Source organism: Tamandua tetradactyla, chromosome 4, assembly GCF_023851605.1.
Source record: "Tamandua tetradactyla isolate mTamTet1 chromosome 4, mTamTet1.pri, whole genome shotgun sequence".
NCBI lineage: Eukaryota > Metazoa > Chordata > Mammalia > Pilosa > Myrmecophagidae > Tamandua > Tamandua tetradactyla.
The window spans coordinates 75,312,268-75,333,821 of record NC_135330.1 but is presented as its reverse complement, the minus strand read 5'-3'; the positions used below and the strand labels follow the sequence as shown (position 1 = coordinate 75,333,821).

Here is a 21,554-nt window from a genome sequence, read left to right as displayed (position 1 = left end):
TTTCTGAGATGTCCGTTCAAGTCTTTTGCCTGTTTTTTAATTGGATTGTTTATCTCTTCGTTGTTAAGTTGAAATATTTCTTTATATTTTCTGAATATTAATCTTTTATCACATATGTGGTTTCCAAATATTTCCCCCATTGTGTCACTTGCTGTTTTACTTTCATGATAAGGTCCTTTGAGGCACAACAGTTTTGATTTTGATGAGGTTCCATTTATCTATTTTTTCTTTTGTTGCTTGTGCTTTATCTGTAAAGTCTAAGAAACCATTGCCTAACAGAAAGTTATGAAGATGCTTCCTTATGATTTCTTCTAGGAATTTGAAAGTTCTGTTATATTAAGATCTTTGATTGATTTTAAGTTGATTTTTTGCATATGGTATGAGTTAGGAGTCCTTCTATTTTTATGCAAATGCAGATCCAGTTTTCCCAGCAACATTTATTGAAGAGACTTTCCTTCCCAATTGAGTGGTCTTTGCCACCTTGTCAAAAATCAATAGGCCCTAGAAGTGAAGGATGATTTCTGAATCCCCAGTGTGATACTATTGGTCTGTATGTTTGTCCTTTTTCCAGTGCAATGTCATTTTCATCACTGTGGCTTTGTGGTAAGTTTCAGATCAGGAAGTATAAGTCCTCTAACTTCAGTCTCCTTTTTAAGGTGGGTTTAGCTGTTTGGGGCCCCCTACCCTTCCATTTAAATTTAATGATTGACTTTTCCATTTCTGCAAAGAGGTTGTTTGAATTTTGATTGGAATTGCATTCAATCTGTAAATTTCTTTGGGTAGTATTGACAACTTAATGATGGTTAATCTTGCAATTAATGAACATGGAATGTCCTTCCATTTATTTGGGTCTTCTTTGATTGCTTTTAACAATTTTTTGTAGTTTTCTGTGTACAAGTCTTTTCCAAATTTATTCCTAGATATGTGATTATTATAGTTGTCATTGTGAATGGAAATTTTTTCTTGATTTCTTCTTCCAGTTGTTCATTGCTAGTTTACAGAATCACTACTGATTTATGAATGTTGAGGTGTTGTACCTTGTCACCTTGCTAAATGCACTCAATAGCTCTAGGAGCTTTTTTAAGATTTTTCAGTATATACAATCATATCATCTGAAAATGGGGAAAGTTTTCCTTCTTCTTTTCCAACTTGGATGCCTTTATTTCTTTTTCTTGCCTAATTGCTCTAGCAAGAACTTCCAGTACAATGTTGAATGCTGGGGGTAATGCTGAACATCCTTATCTTGTTCCTGATCTTAGAGGGAAAGCCTGCAATCTTTCACCATTAAGCAGGATGTTAGCTATGGGCTTTTCATACATCCCCTTCATCACGTTGAAGAAGTTTCCTTCTATTCCTAGTGTTCTAAGTGTTTTTATCAAGAAAAGGTGCTGTATTTTGTCAATTACATATTCTGGATCCATTGAGATTATCACGTAGATTTTTTCCTTCGTTGTGTTAATGTGGTGTATTACATGAATTGATTTTCTTATTTTTAACCAACCTTGTGTAACAGAGATAAATCTCACCTGATCATGGTGTATACTTCTTTTAATATGCTGTTGGATTCCGTTTGCTGGTATTCTGTTGAGGATTTTTGCATTTGTATTCAAAAGAGATATTATTCTCTAATTTTCTTTTCTTGTGTCTTATCTGGCTTTGGTATAAGGCTGATGTTGGGCTCATAGAGTGAGTTAGGGAGAGTTCCCTCTTCAGTACTTTGGAAGACTTTGAGCAGAATTGGGGTTATTTCTTCTGAGAATGCTTGGTAAAATTTTCCTGTAAAGTCACCTGGTCCTGAGCTTTTCTTTGTTGGGTGGTTTTTAATGAGTGAATCAATCTCTTTACTAGTAATTGATTTGCTGAGCTCTTCTGTTTCTGCTTGAGTCAATGTAGGTAGTTTGTGTGTTTCTAAGAATTTGTCCATTTCTTCTAGTTTATCTAATTTATTGGCATAGAGTTGTTCATAGTGTCCTGTTATAGTTTTTGTTTCAGCAAGGTTGGTAGAAATGTCCATCGTTTCATTTCTGATTTTCATTATTTGTGTCCTTTCTTTTTCTTTGTAAGTCTAGCAAAAAGATTTTTCAATTTTGTTGATCTTTTCAAAGAGCCAACTTTTGGGTCTGTTGATTCTGTTCTTTTTATTATTTTATTATTTCTATTTCTTTTATTGCTGCTCTGATTTTTGTTTCCTTCCTTAAACTCACTTTGTGTTTTCTCTTCTTTTTCTGATTCTTCCAGTTTTGAAGTTAGGTCCCTAATTTGAAATCCCTCTTCTTTTTTAATGTAAGCATCTAGAGCTATACATTTCCCTCTCAGAACTGAATCCCATAAGTTTTGGTATATTGTTTTTTGGTTTTGGGGGGATGGGGTTTGGCATGGGAAGGCACCAGGAAATGAACCCAGGTCTCTGGCATGGCAGGCTAGAGCTCTGCCTGCTGAGCCACCATGGCCTGCCCTTGGTATATTTTATTTTCAAACTCTCATTTGCTGTAAAATATTCCCTAATTTTGCTTCTGATTTCCTTTTTGCCCATTGATTGTTTAAGAGTATGTTATTTAATGTGCACTTATCCATGAATTTTTCATTTCTCCTTCTATTATTGATTTCTAACATCATTCCTTTGTGGTCAAAGAATATAGATTGTATGATTTCAATATTTTAAAAATTTTTTTAAGATTTGTTCTGTGACCAAACATATGGTCTCTCCTGAAGAATGATCCACATTCATTTGGGAATAATGTGTATTCTGTTTTCATTGGGTGTAGTGTTCTATTTATGTTTGTTAAGTCTAGTTGGTTTAGTGTATCATTCAAGTCCTGTACTTCCTTGTTGATCATCTGAGTAGATAGATGTTCTATCCATTATTTAAAGTGGTATATTAAAGTCTCCTACTATTAATGTAGAACTGTCAATTTCTTTCTCAAAATACATGCTGCATGTATTTTGAGGCTTTGCTGTCTGGGTGTATATATTTATAATTGTTACATCTTCCTGTTGGACTACCCTCTTTATCAGTGTATAATGACCGTCTTTTGCCTTCATATCTGTTTTTTACTTAAAGTTTATTTTATCCAATATTAGTATAGCCACCCCAACTCTCTTTTACTTTTTCTTATATGGTATATATTTTTTTCTATACTTGCACACTCAACCTACTTTATCTTTGACCTTAAGGATAATCTTTTGCAGATGACATAGCCATTGGATTATGTCTTTTTTATCCATTCTGCCAGTCTTTGCCTTTTGGCTGGAGAGTTTAATCCATCTACATTTAATGTCACTACTGTTAATACTGTAGGACTTTCTCCTACCATTTTGCAATTTAGCCTTTGTATATCTTATACGCTTTTGTTCCTCACCTCCATTCAAGACTAATTATATATATATATATTTGCTATTTAGTGTTCTACCATATGAAGTGCCTACTGTCTCTCTCTGGATATGTTTTTGTACCATATAGAGTGCCTACTTGTTTCTCTCTGGATATATATGTCTGTTTTCCTTGTGGTTACCATGGAGTTGAAATTTAACATAGTAAACATATAACAAGTTTGATTCAATACCAACTTAACTTCAGTAGCATGCACATATACTTTTCTTATACCACTCTATCCCTCACCACCATTTTTTTGTACTTGTTACCATTTATATCTCTGTACATTGTTATGTGCAAAAAAACCCAGATTTGTCATTACTTTAATGCATTTTAACACCTGTAGGAAGTAAAAAATGGAGTTAAATACCAAACAGTACAATACAGTCATACTGGCATTTATAATTACTGAAATAGATTACCTTTGCCACAAGTCTTTATTTGTTTATGTTGCTTTGAACCACTGTATAGTGTCCTTTCCTTTCAGTCTGAAGAGCAACCTTTAGCATTGCATGTAGGGAAGGTTTAGTGTTGATGAACTCTCTCAGCTTTTGCTTATCTGAGAATATCTTAATTTCTCCCTCATTTTTGAAAGATAGTCTCACAGGATATAAAATGACCGGCAGATAGTTGTTTTCCTTCAGCACTTTAAGTATTCAATCCATTGCCTTCTTACCTCTGTGTTTCTGTTGAGAATTTGATACTCAATCTAATTAGGACTCCCTTGTAAATAACATGTTGCTTTTCTCTTGCAGCTTTCAGAATTCTCACCTTGTCTAATGCATTTGGTAATGTAATCAGTATATGGTGGGGTGCATTTTTCTTCATGTTTATCCTATTTGGTGTTCTCTGAACTTCTTGAATTTGCATATCCACATTTTTTGCTAAGTTTGGGAAGTTCTCTGTCAGTATTTCTTTGACTACTATTCCTTCTACCCCTTTCTCTCTTCCTTCTCCTTCTGGGGCTCCCATAATGCATATAATGATGCACTGGATGGTGTTAGAGGTGCCTTAGGCTATTTTCACTTTTAATATTTCTATTTTTCTTTCTGCTGCTCAGTATTCAAGTTCACTGATTCTTTCTCCTGCCAGCTCCAATCTGCTTTCAGAACCCTCCTGGGCATTTTTAATTTTCATTATTGTGGTCTTCAACTCCAGTAGTTCTGCTTGGTTCCTTTTTAAAATTTCTGTTTCTTTACTTAGACTCTTTATTGTTGATTTATTGTCTTCCTTTTCTTTCATTTTTATACCTCAATTTTGTTTTTCCCTCATTCCAATCATCTTAATTAAGTTCCTACACAAGTATATTTGAGGAAATCTATCAGCTGATAATGATCAGCTGCAAATTTCTATTAGTCTTCCTTTTACTTGTCAAGATCACAGATAGAGTAGATAGACTATACACAGAAGTGGTAGGAATCCTGAGGATGAGCCAACTGGGAAGCTCTCAGTTGCAAAGGCCAGAAAAATTGGGGGTCAAATACTCCCATCAGCTGTGGCAAGTTATCTACCCTTTCTTAGTCTGTTTCATCAGCTTTAAAATGGAGATGATTTGAGAACCTACCTCACAGGGATATGTGAAGGCTAATTGAGATCATCCTTTCATTTAACCAGCCTTTAATTGCATACCTAGGGTTCAGGTGCTGTTCTGGACCTTCGAGCTTCATATAAAAAGAAAAAGAGACAAAGCTCCCTGCCCTGCCCTGATAGGGCTTGTGTCTCTGCTCATCATGGAAATAGAAAATAAACAAAACAAGTACATTATATAGTTAGCTGATGGCAACTGTTATGGGGAAAAAGAAAGAAAGGAAGAGGAAAATGCTGGGGTGTTGCTGGGGAGAGTGCCTGATCCGTAGAACTCAATACATGCTATTATTATTATTACTATCATTTTCGTTATCATTACTACAAATTCCAATTTCTTTCCCTATCTCCTGCATTTGACCCAGTTCTAATTTTCACTGCTGATCGAGCATTGGTTACAAAGCTCTGAGGCCTGCAATGAAATTGGTGAAGTCCTAACAGCCATCACACATTTGTAAAGTGCAGCCAGTTTGGCCTGATTTCTTTCCCTCAAATTTAAATCCATTTAAATAAAGAAATATTTGAGCTCTTCTTCCTACCTTCTGAGAACTTTAGTTTGAACCATGTGAAATTGCTCCTATTCTACCATTTTTGACTGACAGCCTAACGTAACCAAAACACTTCTTCACCAGTATTACAGAGAAAAGATTTTTGTTGATTCGCTCTCCTCTCCTAGGGACAGGTCCCACAAAGCCACATGTGTCCCTTTTTTCCATTCACTGATATATCCCTAAGTGCACACATAGACACAAACAAAACCTTCCCTCTCCTCAACTCTGATCACACGCTCCTCTTTTACATCTCTGTCCCCAGCAAAGATAACAATATGTACTAAATAATATTATATGATTTCTAGATTGATATTTTGTTGTGAAATTATCTTCCTATGATCTGCACATTCATTTTCTCCCCAATGCTTCCTCTCCTTCTCACCACCAGTCTCATTCAAAATTCTAAGGTTTTCCATAACCTGGTTGAAAACCCTTCTGTCAGCATTTCTTCCAGGGTCCAGATCAAAGCTGGGACTCACCGCTGTCCCACAGATTTACTGGTATACTTCTCCAGATTTGTAGTTTGTTTTCATCCATGTCGAAGAACTTGCTCTAAGACAGGATAGGATGGAGATGCGTGTTTGAGAAAGCCCCATTTCACTTCCACACCCCCCAAGAGGACATAACTGAGACACCTCTTCTTATATAGAGGAGAATTTGGGCTGATTTGTTACAGGCATTACATTAAGCACAACCAGTGTTTTGAAGCAAATAGGACTATCAAACTGAATTAATAGTTTTCCTCTTAGAATTGTTCCTGCTCCAGCTCCTAAAAAAAGATTTAAGAAAGGATTATTTGATTGACTTGTCCCATTGTAAAGTATGCACCTGCTGTGAAACGAAGCCACCAAGAAAAAAAAAAGTTGAATAATTTAACTTTTTTATTTGTAAAGATAATCAGGGTTTTTCTGATTACATCTTAACTTCATAAATGTTAAATAACCTATCAGCATCTAGTTGTTGTAAATTATGAAAAGGAGCATTGCAAGGAATATTAACCAACGAAACCCTTGTTCTTTAGTGAACAAGAAAATGTGTTATGGCAGCTTGTCATTGTGCCACTGGTAACTTTGACACCAAATAGCAAAACTGCCATTTGCACTTAGGGTAAATTGGTTCACTTGAGCTTCCCCGGCTCCTTTTGCTCTGACATAAATTTATGAACTCAGGAACTAACCACGCCGCATGGCTTCCCAGCTGACTTTAACAAATATGCCCATTTCATTTCATTTAGTCATCAGAATACCAGGGGGCTAGGTAGTTTCAGACTCATTGCAGATGGTGTAGGGTTTGCTGGAACACGGGAGACTTTCATGTCACAGGCGTGTAAATGATGACAGTGGAAGAGGTCCTCTCTCCTAAATGCATGTCAGTGTTTGACATGTTCACCGCTCAAAGGAGCATTTTCTGTCCAGCACCTCACAGGTGTATGTAAAGGACATTCCTTCCTATTAGCCGGGACATGAAAAATACATTTTCCAGGTTCGTGCTTTGGCCAGCCGTGTTTAAACCTAGGTAAAGATTATGTCTGCATTTGTAATGTGGTGGAAACACAATTTTGTTTTCTGACCCTCTGGGAGTTCTGTCCCTTTCAACAGAGAAGTTTCCGCTTGAAGGATGTGAGAGGTCCGAAAGTACACCGGCTGGTTACATTCTGAAGACACACAGTAAAGAGTGACCTCAGACTAGAGGGGAGAAAGACCACTCTAAATTACTGCCAGAATGAATAATAGAATTCCTATCTCCATAGGAATACCACCTGATCATATTCAGATATACATACAAAATAAAACTCGATGATGAAATATTGATATACAGACAATTACTTGAATGAATATTCCATTTATTTCTATTAGAATAGCAATTTTATATGAAAGATGGGCTCTTTTTTAATATGAAAAGGAGTGTTGGAGGGCATATGGAAACAGTGTCATAGCTTTTTTTTTTTAAATCTCATTTTGGTCCATTTTATTTTGTTTAGTAAGGCTGTCTGTCATTTAGGAATCACTTTCTGTGTTGCAGAAATGTACTTAAGTGCTTTATATATGTTTTTCTGATCATAAGCTCTTATCATCATTTTATAGATGAAGAGACTGATATTCATAGAGGGGTTAGGTAACTTGTCCGTGGTCACTCAGGAAGTAAGGGTAGAAGATGGATTTCATCTGTTTGATTCCATTCTGTGGTCTCCTTAGTTCAACAAGAATGATGGCATGTTGTTCATAAATGTGTGCTTGTCAAGCTTTTCTATCAGATCTACCTGGGAGCAGAAAACACAGAATGAGCATGTAATCCCACAAGGGCTACAAACATAGACTGAGGCAATCACCAGAAGCTTGCAGTTTCTTTGAGATCTTTCATTTTATCTAAAAAATTCATGCAAATTTGGTATTCTGTTCCGATGTATTTGTATTCATCTAGAAGATAATGTATTAAATAATTTATCATTCAAGGGGAACGTTTTCTACCAATCTCACTGGCTGCAGCGTGATATGCTGTTATATTTCAGGATGTTAGGTCAATCTGAAGAAAGTTGACCCCAATAACAGGTTCAATGTCGAGGCAATTCTTTGTCTCTGCATTTTGTCATAGACCTGTGACTATAAATAGGAACCTGATTTTTCCACTGCTTTATACATTCTATCAGGGTAACAGTAAGAAGAAATGCCCAAAATGTGAGATGGCATGCTTTAACATTCTAGGGTATTCTTGATGGACAATCCAATAAGCATATTTTCGTGCTGAAAAATCAAATTGCAAACAGAGAGGGTCCCTGATTCACTCTTCAATTGCTTTCACTACCTCAAGCAACACTCTGCAAAGAAGTTTTTTTTTTTTTTCAAGTCAGGGGTTGGAAGCTGATTTTATTGCTCTTTAGTTTACCTCTAATACTTAGATTTTCTTCACCCGTAAATGAACTGAGATTCTCAAATGATCTCTATAATCAACACTCTTCTCCCAACTCTCAAACTTCATTTTAATTTGTAGCAATCTTTTTGGGAACAGTAAAAGCATTCTCAGTTGAGCCTTACAACTAAGAATTAGGCCTTGCATGATATCTTCTAAAAAATGTCCACTATCGGTACTCACTATACCATGCAAAAGAAAAGTGACTTGATTGAACATATCTAGGAATTCAGTCTTTGTGGGGAAATCTTTTTTCTTTTTTCTTTTTTTTTTTTCATGGGGAAAGAACAATATAGAATTGTGTGTTCCCTGACACTGAGAAGAAATGTCACGGGACCAGTCAACTTTTCAGCCCATGTCAAGAGATGATTACGCATGTAGAATTCATTGTAAAGGAAGAGATTTGAGTTGTGCTTTTATTACATCATAAATAGTAGTTGCTTAACACACTGGTTATGTGTATACTCTTTTTTTTCTGCTTTTACACAGTTGACTCACTCTTAGGTGGTTGTGAAATTAAAACAACTGGCTGACAAAAATTCTAATCACACACTACCCAAAACATTTTCTAGTCTCAGGCTTTTAGGAAGAAAATCCCATGCCAATGAAAAAGTGGGATTCTGCTAGTTTCCCTGGCTCAGGAAGGAGAATCAAATTTTGCAAATCATGCTGATGTACTGGGGTACCATGATTGTCCTTGTCTCTGAGTATAGTTTGACATGAGTCCCCAAATGTTTAGGGGGTGCCTATCTCAGTTTGAGAAGCCCGGTCTTTGGAACTTCAATATCTACCTATAGAATTTGTTCCAAAAGTGATGATTCTGACTCCTCTGATAGTTCCCCCCACCCCCGCCCTGCATCTAATAAATCTTTTGAAACCAACCTTTCATTTTTTGCCCCGAGTGCCCTAATCTAAGACCCCATTATCAAAAGAGAGCATAAATATAAAAGGATAAACTTTGCTATCAGATGGGCCTGAGATCACATCCTGTTTACTCCCAATTAATCAATGTATAATCTGCAATAATTTACTTAACTTCAGTGAGCCTTGGTTTCCCTCATCTTCAAAAAGATGTTCATAGTATTTACTTACAGTACTGGAATGAAGTTTAGTCATTCATTCAATTGGCCAACATTTATTGAGCTCTTACTTTATATTGAAAGCTAGGCACAGAATGGAACAAAGTCCCTGCCTTTATGAAACTGACATTTTAATGGTAGTAAATGAGACGTAAAGCAGAAAGCAATGAAATGACTGTTCTTGTTTCTATTATTGCTGCAACCGCTATAATGACTTTCCAACTGGCCTCCCCACCTATTGTCTCTCGATTTTCAATGCATTATTTTCCTACCACATGGGTGATCTTCCTAAAGTATGGGTTGGATTATGCTAACACCTTCAAAGTCTCATTATTGCTGATTATATATAAAGCTTGAATTTTTTTAAGAAGGACTTGAGAAAACTTAGTGCTTAGTTGAGTTTGAGAGTGAAGGAAAGACTCTAACGTCTCCAGCTTAGAGAAATGGAAAGATGTTATAATCCCAAACTGAAAGAGGAAATTCAGAAAGAAGAGCAGGTTTGGGAATGGAAAATAGAGCTAATTCTGTTTTGAATCTATTTTAGAGATTTAGGTCTCTGTGGAATACCCACGTATGAATACCCAGTATGCTGTTGGAAATCCGAGTCTGGAATGCAGGAAAAATACAAAGCTGGAGATAATAGTTTAGGAATCAATGACAGAAAAGTAGTCATTTAAGCTATTGGGACAAATGTAACAGATAGTTTAGGATGCTCCAAATTAAAAATAAAAATTTTCAATCTGTATTGCCAACTTCAGCCTTTCTACTGTCTTCCAATGGAGACAACTGATCAGCCTTCTGACTAGGACCCACGTCTCCTTCAGAGACTCTTTGCTTCATCCACCCCCCACAAAATCTAGGCCTTGTTTGGTGTATGTTAGCTTTTCTTCTCCTATCTTTGGGAATACTTCTAGAAAAAGCGAAACCATATTTCATTGTTTCAGCCTTCTCTCTCATGGATCATTGAGTCCTGCCCGGTCTTCTCAGTAATGTTTTTCTGGAAATGTCATTGTTTCTATAACAAAGACAAGCTTATATAAGTACTGCAAAGGTACTGAGGTAAATATTTAAATCCACAAGTGTTATAAGTTACCAGATCAATGAGAAAATTCAGTGGAAAATCCATTATCTTCTCCATTCAAGACTCACATCTCCCCTTGAAGAAAGTATAAAGTGTCCATGTCATTCATGACCAGATAAAATGTACAGGCATTTAGTTAGATGAATAGATTGTGAAAAGGTTATAAGGACAAAACCTTCTTTTTTTGGAAGCAATGGTGAAAAAAATGGCAAATTTTGGACCAAAATTTCACATGGATTTAGGTCCATATTTCTCACTGAGAGAGTGGGCTGCCCTGACTCAATAATTAATGCACTAAGAATTCTCTAGGAAGACCACAATTTGGATTTTTTATTGGCTATTATATCAAAGATCTGTGTCAGACAAGATGCATACACAATTCTCTTCAGAGAAATTATTGTCACAAGTGAAACTGGGGTAGTTTTTTTTTTATGTACTTTAAGAGTAAGTAAGCCTAGGAAAAATATTTGATAGCATTTATAATTGACTTGTAGTTTTAAAAAAGTGACATAGTGTGCCTTCATTTTTATTTGCTTTAAATGGAACTGTTATACTTCATACTCATGGAAAATGGGTGGTAAAAATAAGTATTCTAAAATTTCCCAACTTAATTTTTATGCAGTTTATAATTGACTATACTAAGCAATACTCTGCCCTTTAAAGTGACAGAATTTTAAATATGCATTGTTCTTAAAGGACAAACACTTCCTGACCATTTGTACAGCATATATACATATATATGCTTGTTTGTTTTTCTTTCTCTCTCTAAAGGCATCCTCAACCCCAAAATGCCCGTGGAATACACAGTCTTATTCAATGCTGGAAGTGCAGCCCCTCTGGCTTTCTCCGTTGGTCACCGTCATTCTGTCCTATTGGGAAATTTGACACCATTCACGGAGTATGAACTAAGGATACAAGCTTGTCAAAATGGTGAGTCTGTCAGACATGCGGCCTGGACTAAAAGAAAAATGTTTCATACAAAGAAAATTTCATTTAAAAGCAATAGAGTCACAATTCAAATACAAAAGTCTAACGTTTCATTTCTTATTTGTAGTGGACTGTTTACTCAGAGAAATCAGAGCCTGGCTTTGAGTGAAGCAGTCTGCATTTCTGCACATTAGATCATGAATATTTAAACATATGAAAATGTTGGTTTTGCAAAGTCTTGTTTTATCAGGCACTTTAAAAGAAAAACACCTGGCTCACATAAAAGAGTCATTGGTAATGTAAAACAAAATGGGTATTACAAAAATTGCAGAGAAAATGTTTTCACCTTCATTTTATTTAAATTTTATTCAGGAGGGGGAAGGGAGAAATTACTTCAAAGTTATATGTATTATATATGTAAGTACATATTATATATATCTTACATATTCTGTAGTGTTTGCCTGAACTCTGTCTCATGTGCATAAACTGTCCTTTAGCTTCATAGCTAGGGTAGTGGTCAGTGAAATCATCTTCAATCTGTTTCATCTTAAGACAGAGGCTCCCTCATCTAACACACACACGCACACAAACACACACACACACACACACACACACACCATGGATGATTGCTTAAATGCTAACTGAGAATTAGGAGGGGAGAGCTGAAAATTGAGAAGCTATATAGTTATTGATAATAAAAATTATCATTTATTTATTCCATTTCATATTACATATTACATACTTACATATGTAGGTAGATTGATAGATATAAATAATATTATATATATGTATATAAGATGTACAAAATTGGACACTCGGTTGCTAAGACAATAAAAGATGTAACTCAAATCAGTGCACAAAACATGTTGTTTCAGCTTAGGCTAAAAAGTTTTCCAATTCTTATATCAGCATGTACATGCAACTACCATCTTACCATGTCTTTAGGAACTTCTGTTTCCAAATGAATCCTAGTCTCCATGGAGGGTCTAATATTTCAGGAGTCTCCAATTTTCCTAGGCTTCATCTCAAAAAATTGAGTCATTTTGACCTGACCCAGCCTTCAGCTGATAAACATGGCCATAACGTTCATGTTTTCTTGATTTAAATACAAAGTCAGTTTCTGTATTTCCATGTCCCTGAAACTGTGCTATGGCGGTTCAATAGTCTTTGTGATAATGGTTTGATTTCTGTGTGTTTGGAGAACAGGTATTTAAAAAAAAATACTGGTAAAAGTAAGACATTATTCAGAGCTTACAAGATGTGTAGGTCACCCACACTTGTGAAATTCAAACACATTTTCACTTTTTAGCTAGAAGGACTGCAGTAAAGAAGGGATCTCAGCTCAGACAAGCGTATGCTTTATTGTCAATGCCTGTGTGGTTAATTAATGTATTTCCTAGAAATGATTCCTTATTTCTTGATATCCTGTAAAGATTTATGGTACTAGTCCAAGATATATATATATATATACACACAAGTGTGTATATAAAAACACAGAAGAATTTGTTTTTTATTATATCCCTATTCCTCTATGTAACTCTTCCCCCTGTTTGCAAATTACTAAAATGATCGATTTTTTTCAAGGAGGTTGTGGAGTTAGCAGAAGGATGTTTACTAAAACATCTGAAGATGCCCCGTTGGATCTTAATTCCCCTGTTCTTCAGGCACTGGGGTCACATTCCATAGAGGTTAAGTGGATGCCACCTAACAAGCCAAACGGTATCATCACCAACTACTTTATTCACAGGTAAGATTGACCATTACTATTTTAATTATTTTTAAAATTCCTAATATTCTAGGAGGGTAGAATCAATTACATTTTCTATTTCCATGAGAAGTTGAATAAATTTCACATCCTCAAAAGACATTGCTTTTTGTATAAAGAAATTTGTGACTCAACTCTACAGCTGCCCATATTACTTGCATAATTTATTAAGTTTATCCACCTAAAATGAAGAAAAGTGGGAAGAGAGAGAGGGGAAGGGGGAGGGAGGAGAGGAGAAAGCAGGAGAGAGGAAATGAGAGGGAGAGCCAGAGAGAGAGAAGAGGGAAGGAGAAAGTAAAACACAAAGTGGTGGAGGAAAGAGCCTGTCAGCTGAAAGCTTGCTAAGATAGAACATACCAGCAGATACAAAGGATTTGCAGATTGAAAATCCCTTTCCAAAAGCAATGTACTCACATTAGGCATACAGAGCACAACACGTTTTTTCTCTGTTTGTCAACCTGAACTTCAGCGCCTTTTGTTGGTCTCTCCTGAGCAACCTCTTAGCATCCCTCGCTTGGTTCGACTCCCTGGATGATTACTGAAACTTACTTTAAGCTCTTCTTGTAACTTGAAATACTGAAGCACTTTGATTCAAATCAGTCTCAGTGGTAAGTTAAGAGTGTGTAGGAAAGTCATGACAGAAGAAAGCATTATAGCGTTTCTGGTTATGGAAATGACATTACCAAATGTGAGCAAGCCAAATTTCTTCTTTGCAGATATTAATTTGAAGAATAATATTTCTGATTTAAATACATATGAACACGCAAAAAAATGGCTAATGTGAATTTGCATTTTACTCCAAGCACATTAATGCAGGCTCAAAAATGCCCATCTTCTTGAAATAGTGTTCTTTCATCTCCTTAATGCTAATTGTATGAGAAAAGCACATCGGATTCCTATTCTGAATAAAGGGAAATAACGTATCTGTTATAGGCCAGGACGTGGCTTCACTCTGTTGGTTTTGTAAATAAAGCTTATGATCACAGTGACTATTCCATGGCAGCTATAGAGAGGAAAGCAGGAAATATAATGCAGAAAGCCCGCTTCAATGAAAAATACTGTAAATTGAATTTGACAGCATTTGATGGCATTTGATTATTCTAGTCACAGCCAAACAATGATATAAAGAGTAATATGAAACAGGATGTGTTACTGCCTAGCAGACTCAGAAGCAATAAACCTTCCTCCAATGTGACACAATCACTTCACAATCATAATTGTAGCCTGTTTGATACCTCTGAGTACAGCAGAAGGGCACTGACTGACATAGATACATTTTGTTTTTTATTTAAAGTGAAATGAAAATGGCGCACTGGGGCTCCAGATACAATCGTTATATTCACCTACATAGGCATGAATCACTTGGCAGTTATTTCAGCTGAAGTTTAAATGTGCTTAGACAACAACAATATCAAATTTTTCTTAGATAGCTGCAAAAAAAAAATCAGAAATTTGTAAGGACAGAAATGGAATGGAGACACACAGTTCTTTTTCATTCTGGAACTACACAGATCCCCATATATAGTTATAGTCACAAGCCTGCAGCATTTCTGAGGAGGTTACGGCATGCAATTTCTGCTTCATCATTTACCTCCTCTTTCTTCTATCCCCACCAAAGGAAATACATTTAGCTCACACCGGTGGGGTTGGGTGATTGACCCATGCAGATATTTGCATTAAATTGCAGAAAGCCTGCTTGCCACTCTCATTGGGAAGATGGCTGTCACCATGATGTTACCAGCCCCTCAGGTCATTTCCCTTTGGTGACTCCCTCCTGTTGTTTAGATGGTGGTCTCCATTTTCATCCTATTAAATAGGGTCTGCCCTCATAAAGCAAGAAGATGTTTCTGACTTTTAAAAATCTAGTAAGAACAAGACAATAAATAGGATTGCTTCTGTTTAATTTACTTGCTCATTTGATGTTTTTATTAAGGCTACTTTGATGGCAACAAGTGAGTCACAAAAGAGGAGATTTCCTACAAAGTTTTAAGAGTAGTAAATTAAGTTTACCAAGATGCCAGGGACATTTATGCTAGTTGTTCTGCAAGCTGTTTATTGACACAGTGTAGACTAGACCATGTTGGGCCTCTGCTCTCTCCTCACAGTGAACTCGATTTGTATAATACTCTTCATTATTTCCCTTGTATCTTATATCTGGAACCTTGGGAATGGCAGAATCTCATCATTTCCATCTAAAAAACCCATCAAACACTTTTTCTTATGACTTGACAAACCATGTGATAAAATGGTCTCCACCCACCAGGAGCTAGCATTCTGAGACAAAATTGCAAGGCGTTTATTATTTTCTTAAGCTGTCTCTTTAAACAAATAAAAAGCTTTTTATCAACTTGCAGTCAAAGATGACAACATGCACAAAACACCTTAAAAATAGAAACATGCGATGAACTTTCCTTCTTCATGTTCAGTAAGGTTTTAAAAGATAGGATCTGAGGTGGTTTTGGAGGGTGAATGATGTGGAAGATTATTCCAAGCAGGGAACTGCAAATGATCATTTTCTAGAATGGATAATTAAGCTAATTGAGTAAATTAAGAAAAGGGGGACTTTGAATCAAAGTCAAAGGAATTTCAATGGAATAGCATTTGTGTTGCGTGGAAAGACAGATATAGAAAAGGATATAGATACACTTTCATATATGGACAAACCTACTAAGGGAGATACCAAAAATCTGTGAGACATCAGCCCTTTTCCCTAGTAGGAGATAGAAGACAAGTTTAAAAAAAAATAGCAATATAATGTAAGAAATAGAAGTATCTACCAGAATAGGCTAGGAGTATTCATAGAAAACTTGGAATTCAATGGCATTGCAACTAGACCTTCCAAAATGAAAGTTTAATGGAAATTTAAATAGCAAAAATTAAATACATTTATTAGAAAAAATGTTTTAACAGTTCTTGTCCATGGCAAACATGAATACAATTAATACTGCTAATTTTAGTATATATTAGCATGGATATTTCCTATATATATTTTTCATTTATATAAAATAAGTCATATTGTCCTCTAATATTCATATTGTACTGCAATTTTGGGGGACATTTGTAAATTTCTTTTAGTGGCTCATTTCTTTTGATGAATCAAAAATATTGTATTATATGAATATATATCATATATTATTTAACCAGTCTTCTACTGATGTCCAAATGGATTATCTCCAATTTTTCATTACTATAATGATTCTCCAATAAATATCTCTATGGTGAGTGGGTGACAGTTAAATCTAAGAAGTAGAATTTTGGGGTCCAAGTTTTGTGCATTTTAAATTTTTAGAGCTTGCTAACCTGTCTTCCAAAAGTGGTGTATAAGAATTCTGGGTTCTGAAAACACCTACCAATAGTGCATCTTATTGTCCATCTTTCCAATCTTTGTCAATTCATTGTGGCATCTTATTATTGTTTTAATTAAAATTGTGGTCATTATAAGCTGTTGATGATTTTATTAAGTGTTTATTTGCTATTTGTATACATAGATATGTATGTATGTGTATGCATATATATATAAATATATATATATATATGCAGCTATAAATATGTACATACATGTAGATCATTCTCTATTGGATTATTTCTTGTTAATTTACCTGTGCTCTTTGCATATGAGGAAATTCTCCCTTCAGTGATCATATTAAAAATAATGTGTCTTTTATTCCCTCCAGCACTTGCACGGATTTGCTCTTTATTTCCAAATACAGAATTTATTTATTTACTTATTTTTAGAATTCATTGCAATGTAAGAAATGAGATTTTTAAAAATGCCCAGGTTTTCATTTTTTAAAAACTATCCAGTTTTTCAACTTCATTTCATAACTTATTGATTTGAAATGCCACCCATACAAAATCCCCATGTGCCATCTCATCAATTTGGGGAATTTGCTTTATGTTTCATTTGTGGTAAATAAGATTTAACAGGCAGAGCTTAATGGGAAAGACATTGCAATTAAATAAAATTAATAGAATAGGCAAAATTCTAAACATTGATGTCATGGGGTACAATAGCAGGTTTTTGCTGGCGTGTTTACTATATGTAGGGGAAATTTAAAGGATCAGCTTGGGGGTAGATTTTGAGAGATTTTAAATACGAGGTTAAGAAGTTTAGATTTTTTTAATCAGGAGGCAGTGTGAAGTGTTGAAGGTCTGGGAGCAATGCATAGAAGCAATGTGATATGGTAGAAAGATAATATTTGTTGTAGAAGGCATGGATTCCAGGTCATGGTACTGCCACTTACTAGTTTTGTGACCTTGGGCAAATGACTTATGTTCCCTAAGCTTTCATTTTTATGTAGAGTTAGATTAACTAGAATAGAAGATAATTTGCCTCCCAGAATTTTGAAAGAATTAAATGAATATGTGAAAGTACTGTCTTAAACCTAAATCATGATACCAGTATGCAGTTATCCTAGCCGAGCTGTCTGAAGCTGTGCTTTAGGAAATCAAATCTAGAAGTTATAAATATATGGTTAAGGAGATGTAAAGAGGTCCTTGATGATAAAAACAGCAGATAACAGAACAACATGTCTATTATAATTCTGTTTTTCTTTAAATATAGAGTATATATTTGTTATATTTATATGTACATGAAAAATGTCTGGAATGTTAAACTCCAAAAAAGTTTTTAAGAGTTCTTATATTCAAAAGGGATAGGGTGGTGCGATGGTGGCTCAGCAGGCAGAGTTCTCACCTGCCATGCTGGAGACCTGGGTTTGATTCCCAGAGCCTGCCCATGCAAATAAAAAAAAAGGTGACCTATAGGTTATGGGTAATTTTTAAAAATATTTCTGTTTTTGTTCATCTGCATTTTCTGATATTTCTGCATTCAATATGTAATATTGTAGTAAAGATAACATTAAATTCTGTTAGTCCGAATGCAGGCCTGTCATCACACTTCACCTCTTTATGATTTTGCTATTTCCCACTTTCTGTCAATATCATTCTCACTTTCGTTGTAGCAACCAGGATCCTATCAGGGAAGAGAAACCACACCAGTTTATTTAACATAAATAATTATTAACTAGTCATAAATTTGTTAACTAGGTAACTGGAAGGAAAAAAAGAGAACTATATCATTGATGTGACAACTGCAGGAAACCCTAACATCTTTACAGCCCAGGAAACAAAGGGGAACCATCGGAACTATTAAAACTGAGAGACTTAGACAATGGCCCCCCACAGGGCTAGGCCCCAGACATCCAAGTCAGGGTGGGAAGCCAGCTGAAGCAAGTATCTAGGAGGGGTTCTCCAAGTGTTTAAAAAATTGCAATCTGCTCCTAAACAGGGAAGGACCCGCCATTTCCATGGCGAATAATCCTTGCTGGGAGATTAAAGAGCAAGCACCAGAAAACAAATAGCAAGAAGCCATTCCCTTTTTCTCCTTTAGCTTTCTGTTCTCCCCCTTGCAACCCCCTTTTGGCAGATCCCAAAGTAGAGTCAGTTGGTAAAGGGGAAACATGGTTTGCTAAATCCCAGCTCCACGAGCAGAATGTAGAAGGGTAGGTTTAGAGCTGAGAGACACTAACTTAATATAGGAACCTTTTTCTTGTTAGCCAGGTTTTAGTACTCTATGACTCTTCTTGTCAACCGGTCACCCAAGCAGTGTTTCCAAAATTATAAGTCATGTAATACAGAATACCAGGCTTTACTAGATGCTGCAAATATATAGATGAAAAAGCTAGAGTCCTTGCTTCAGAGTACTTATGGTATAGTATGAGAAAGAAAAAGGAAAATATATGAATTAACGTCACAAGTGAATTAATAAAGAAAAGAGTTAGCACATAGAAAGATAGATATGATAAGTCTGAAAGAAAATCCAAGCGAAGTCTTTCTGGAGAAAGCGAATTGGAGTTATCTAAAGAAAGGAGGAGAAAGTGAAAGAAGGTGGGAAGAGATATGCCACAAGACATGGGGAGAAGGAATCAACAGATGTCAAAGCCATGGAAACAGGGCATCTCATGGAATATTGGGGATCTACAGGCAAGGATTTAGTTATGAATGGAACATGAAATGGGAAGAGGAGTCACAGAAGGCAAATCTGGAGTGGCAAGCCTAGTCCGGTTGCATGGGCAAATCACCAAAGAGTTTTAAACAGAATTAAGTCTTAGAAATTTTGACAAGATTAAGTCTTAAAGTTTTGGAAAGATCTTAGGCATCTCCTCCTCTAATACCAGCGCACCTAGACACTCCACAATGCATGGCAGCTCAACCTCCTCGAAGCATTTTGCAAATCGCTCCTTCCCTCTGCCATCAAGCTAGCTTGTGGTCCACATTTATTCCCACATGGACTGTCACCAATGACCTCTTCATTATGTGATCACCTGCAGTTGTCCATTGCAGATCTGTCTTCCTAAACAAGGCTTTGGACATTGTCTCTATGATAGCTTCATTTATAAGACACACTCCTTTTTTTGTTTTTTGTTTTTGGCATGGGCAGGCACCGGGAATCGAACCCAGGTCTCCGGCATGGCAGGTGAGAACTCTGCCACTGAGCCACCGTGGCCCACCCTAACACACACTACATTTTACTCAGTGCTTTTCATGTGCATTATTTGGTCTGGTTCATTAAAAATTCTGGGAGTTTATTAATCTAGCTGAGATTTTTAACTGCAGTTTACAAAATGAAATGGAAACCAGAGAATGTAGGTGAGTTTACCCAAGGTCACACAACTAATAAGTGGCAGAGCCAGCTCCTGGAATCTATTTCCTTTGAATACAGGTGTTTCTTTCAGTCTATTTATTTATAAATATAGGAGTATTCTTTTTTAAAAAATCTTTTTATTGATAAATCTTCACACACATACAGTTTATACATGGTGTACAGTCAATGGCTCAAAATATCATCACGTAGTTGTGTAGTCATCACCATGATCATTTTTTGAACATTTGCATCACTCCAGAAAAAGAAATAAAAAGGAAAAACTCATACATCCCACGACCCTTCCCCCTACCTCTCACTAGGACCACTAGTATTTCCTTCTAAGGAGTATGCTTAATACACTTCATGAACTGGGGGTTGCATTTGCATAATTTTTAAAATGTTATGAGAAATTAATTGCCTTACAGAATTTTATTTCAATTGCCTTTAAAGATAAGTACTAAGAGTTTCCAGGAGGGGGCGCAAGGGTACTTCAGTGGTAGAATTCTCGAAGGGAGACGTGGGTTCAATTCCTGGTCGGTGCACTTCCCAAAAACAAACAAACAAGCGAAACAAACAAAATACAGCAAGCAAACAAAAGTTTAACAAACAGTGCTGCAATAACAGGATACTCAAATGGAAAAATAATGAAATGTGACCCTGCCATATAGCATACAAAGAAAAAAGAGTTGCCACAAGGGCAGGGAAATAAAATCTTAAAAAGACTGTAAACTACATTAAAATAATATAAAGTATAACTACCTTTATATGCATATTTCGTAGTTTTAATACTTCTTATTTTTGCTTTCCTTTTAATGTTAGGCAACATTGAATTGATTCTATTTGGGGAAATGCATTATGTAACTATCTCCCAAATGAGCTTAAGCAAAGAAAATCCATTTGGCTATTTGAAGGAACCTATAGATATTTCCCTAAATACTGACTGTTCAGGAGGAGACACTTCCAGTTAAGTGAACAGTTGAATCCTAAATCTTAAGTAGATTAGAAATAATTGTGGCCTACTCAACCACTTCTGTTCAGAGTTTATTCAGACATAAAGATATTCTGGTTTTTAGTACCACAGATGGAACATGTGCCTCCCCATAATTTTAATTCATTAAATATTCACTGGCGACAAGTAAGACTTAACCACACTGAACCCTCTAATTGTTTGGACGGATAAATTTAAGGCTAACGACAAGCTTAATCTCTTAAATAGTGCAGATTTTTAAAATTCACACCTTCCGGTAATGTTTGTAAGAAGGTCAGTTCTGCGAAAAGAACTATACCTCAATCTGGGAATTCATGAGAGCATCATCAAAATGAATTGAATTGTCATAGAAAGGTTGAAGCCAGACAAACTAGAAATTTTTTATTTTCCCCTAGAAGTTCCTATGTTTGTTTGCTGTATTATGTTCCTTGCAAACACCTTTAAAAAAAAAAAAAATCACTGAGTGGAGTCCTTGGCTGTGAGCCCTGAGGTTCTCATTAGAATGGATCCCTCCCAATGACACACCTGGTACCTGATATCTGCAGCAAGTACAAAGGCCAAACCCGGCAAAACTACACTGAGTGTAGAATCTGGCCCATGCATGGTAGCGAGTCATAATGAGGTGGGTTGCCGAACCATAATTGCAGGTCACT

At 35.9% G+C, this 21,554-nt stretch overlaps 1 protein-coding gene across 1 annotated transcript in view; it reads left to right on the top strand.

The window, feature by feature from the left end:
- The window catches only part of USH2A (usherin), an 844,952-nt gene that overhangs the window by 728,475 nt on the left and 94,923 nt on the right, over window positions 1–21,554 (top strand). Inside the window, exons 59-60 of the mRNA XM_077157816.1 lie at window positions 11,347–11,505; window positions 13,087–13,249. Of these exons, the coding sequence (XP_077013931.1) occupies window positions 11,347–11,505; window positions 13,087–13,249 (322 nt within the window). The remainder of the gene's footprint in view (window positions 1–11,346; window positions 11,506–13,086; window positions 13,250–21,554) is intronic.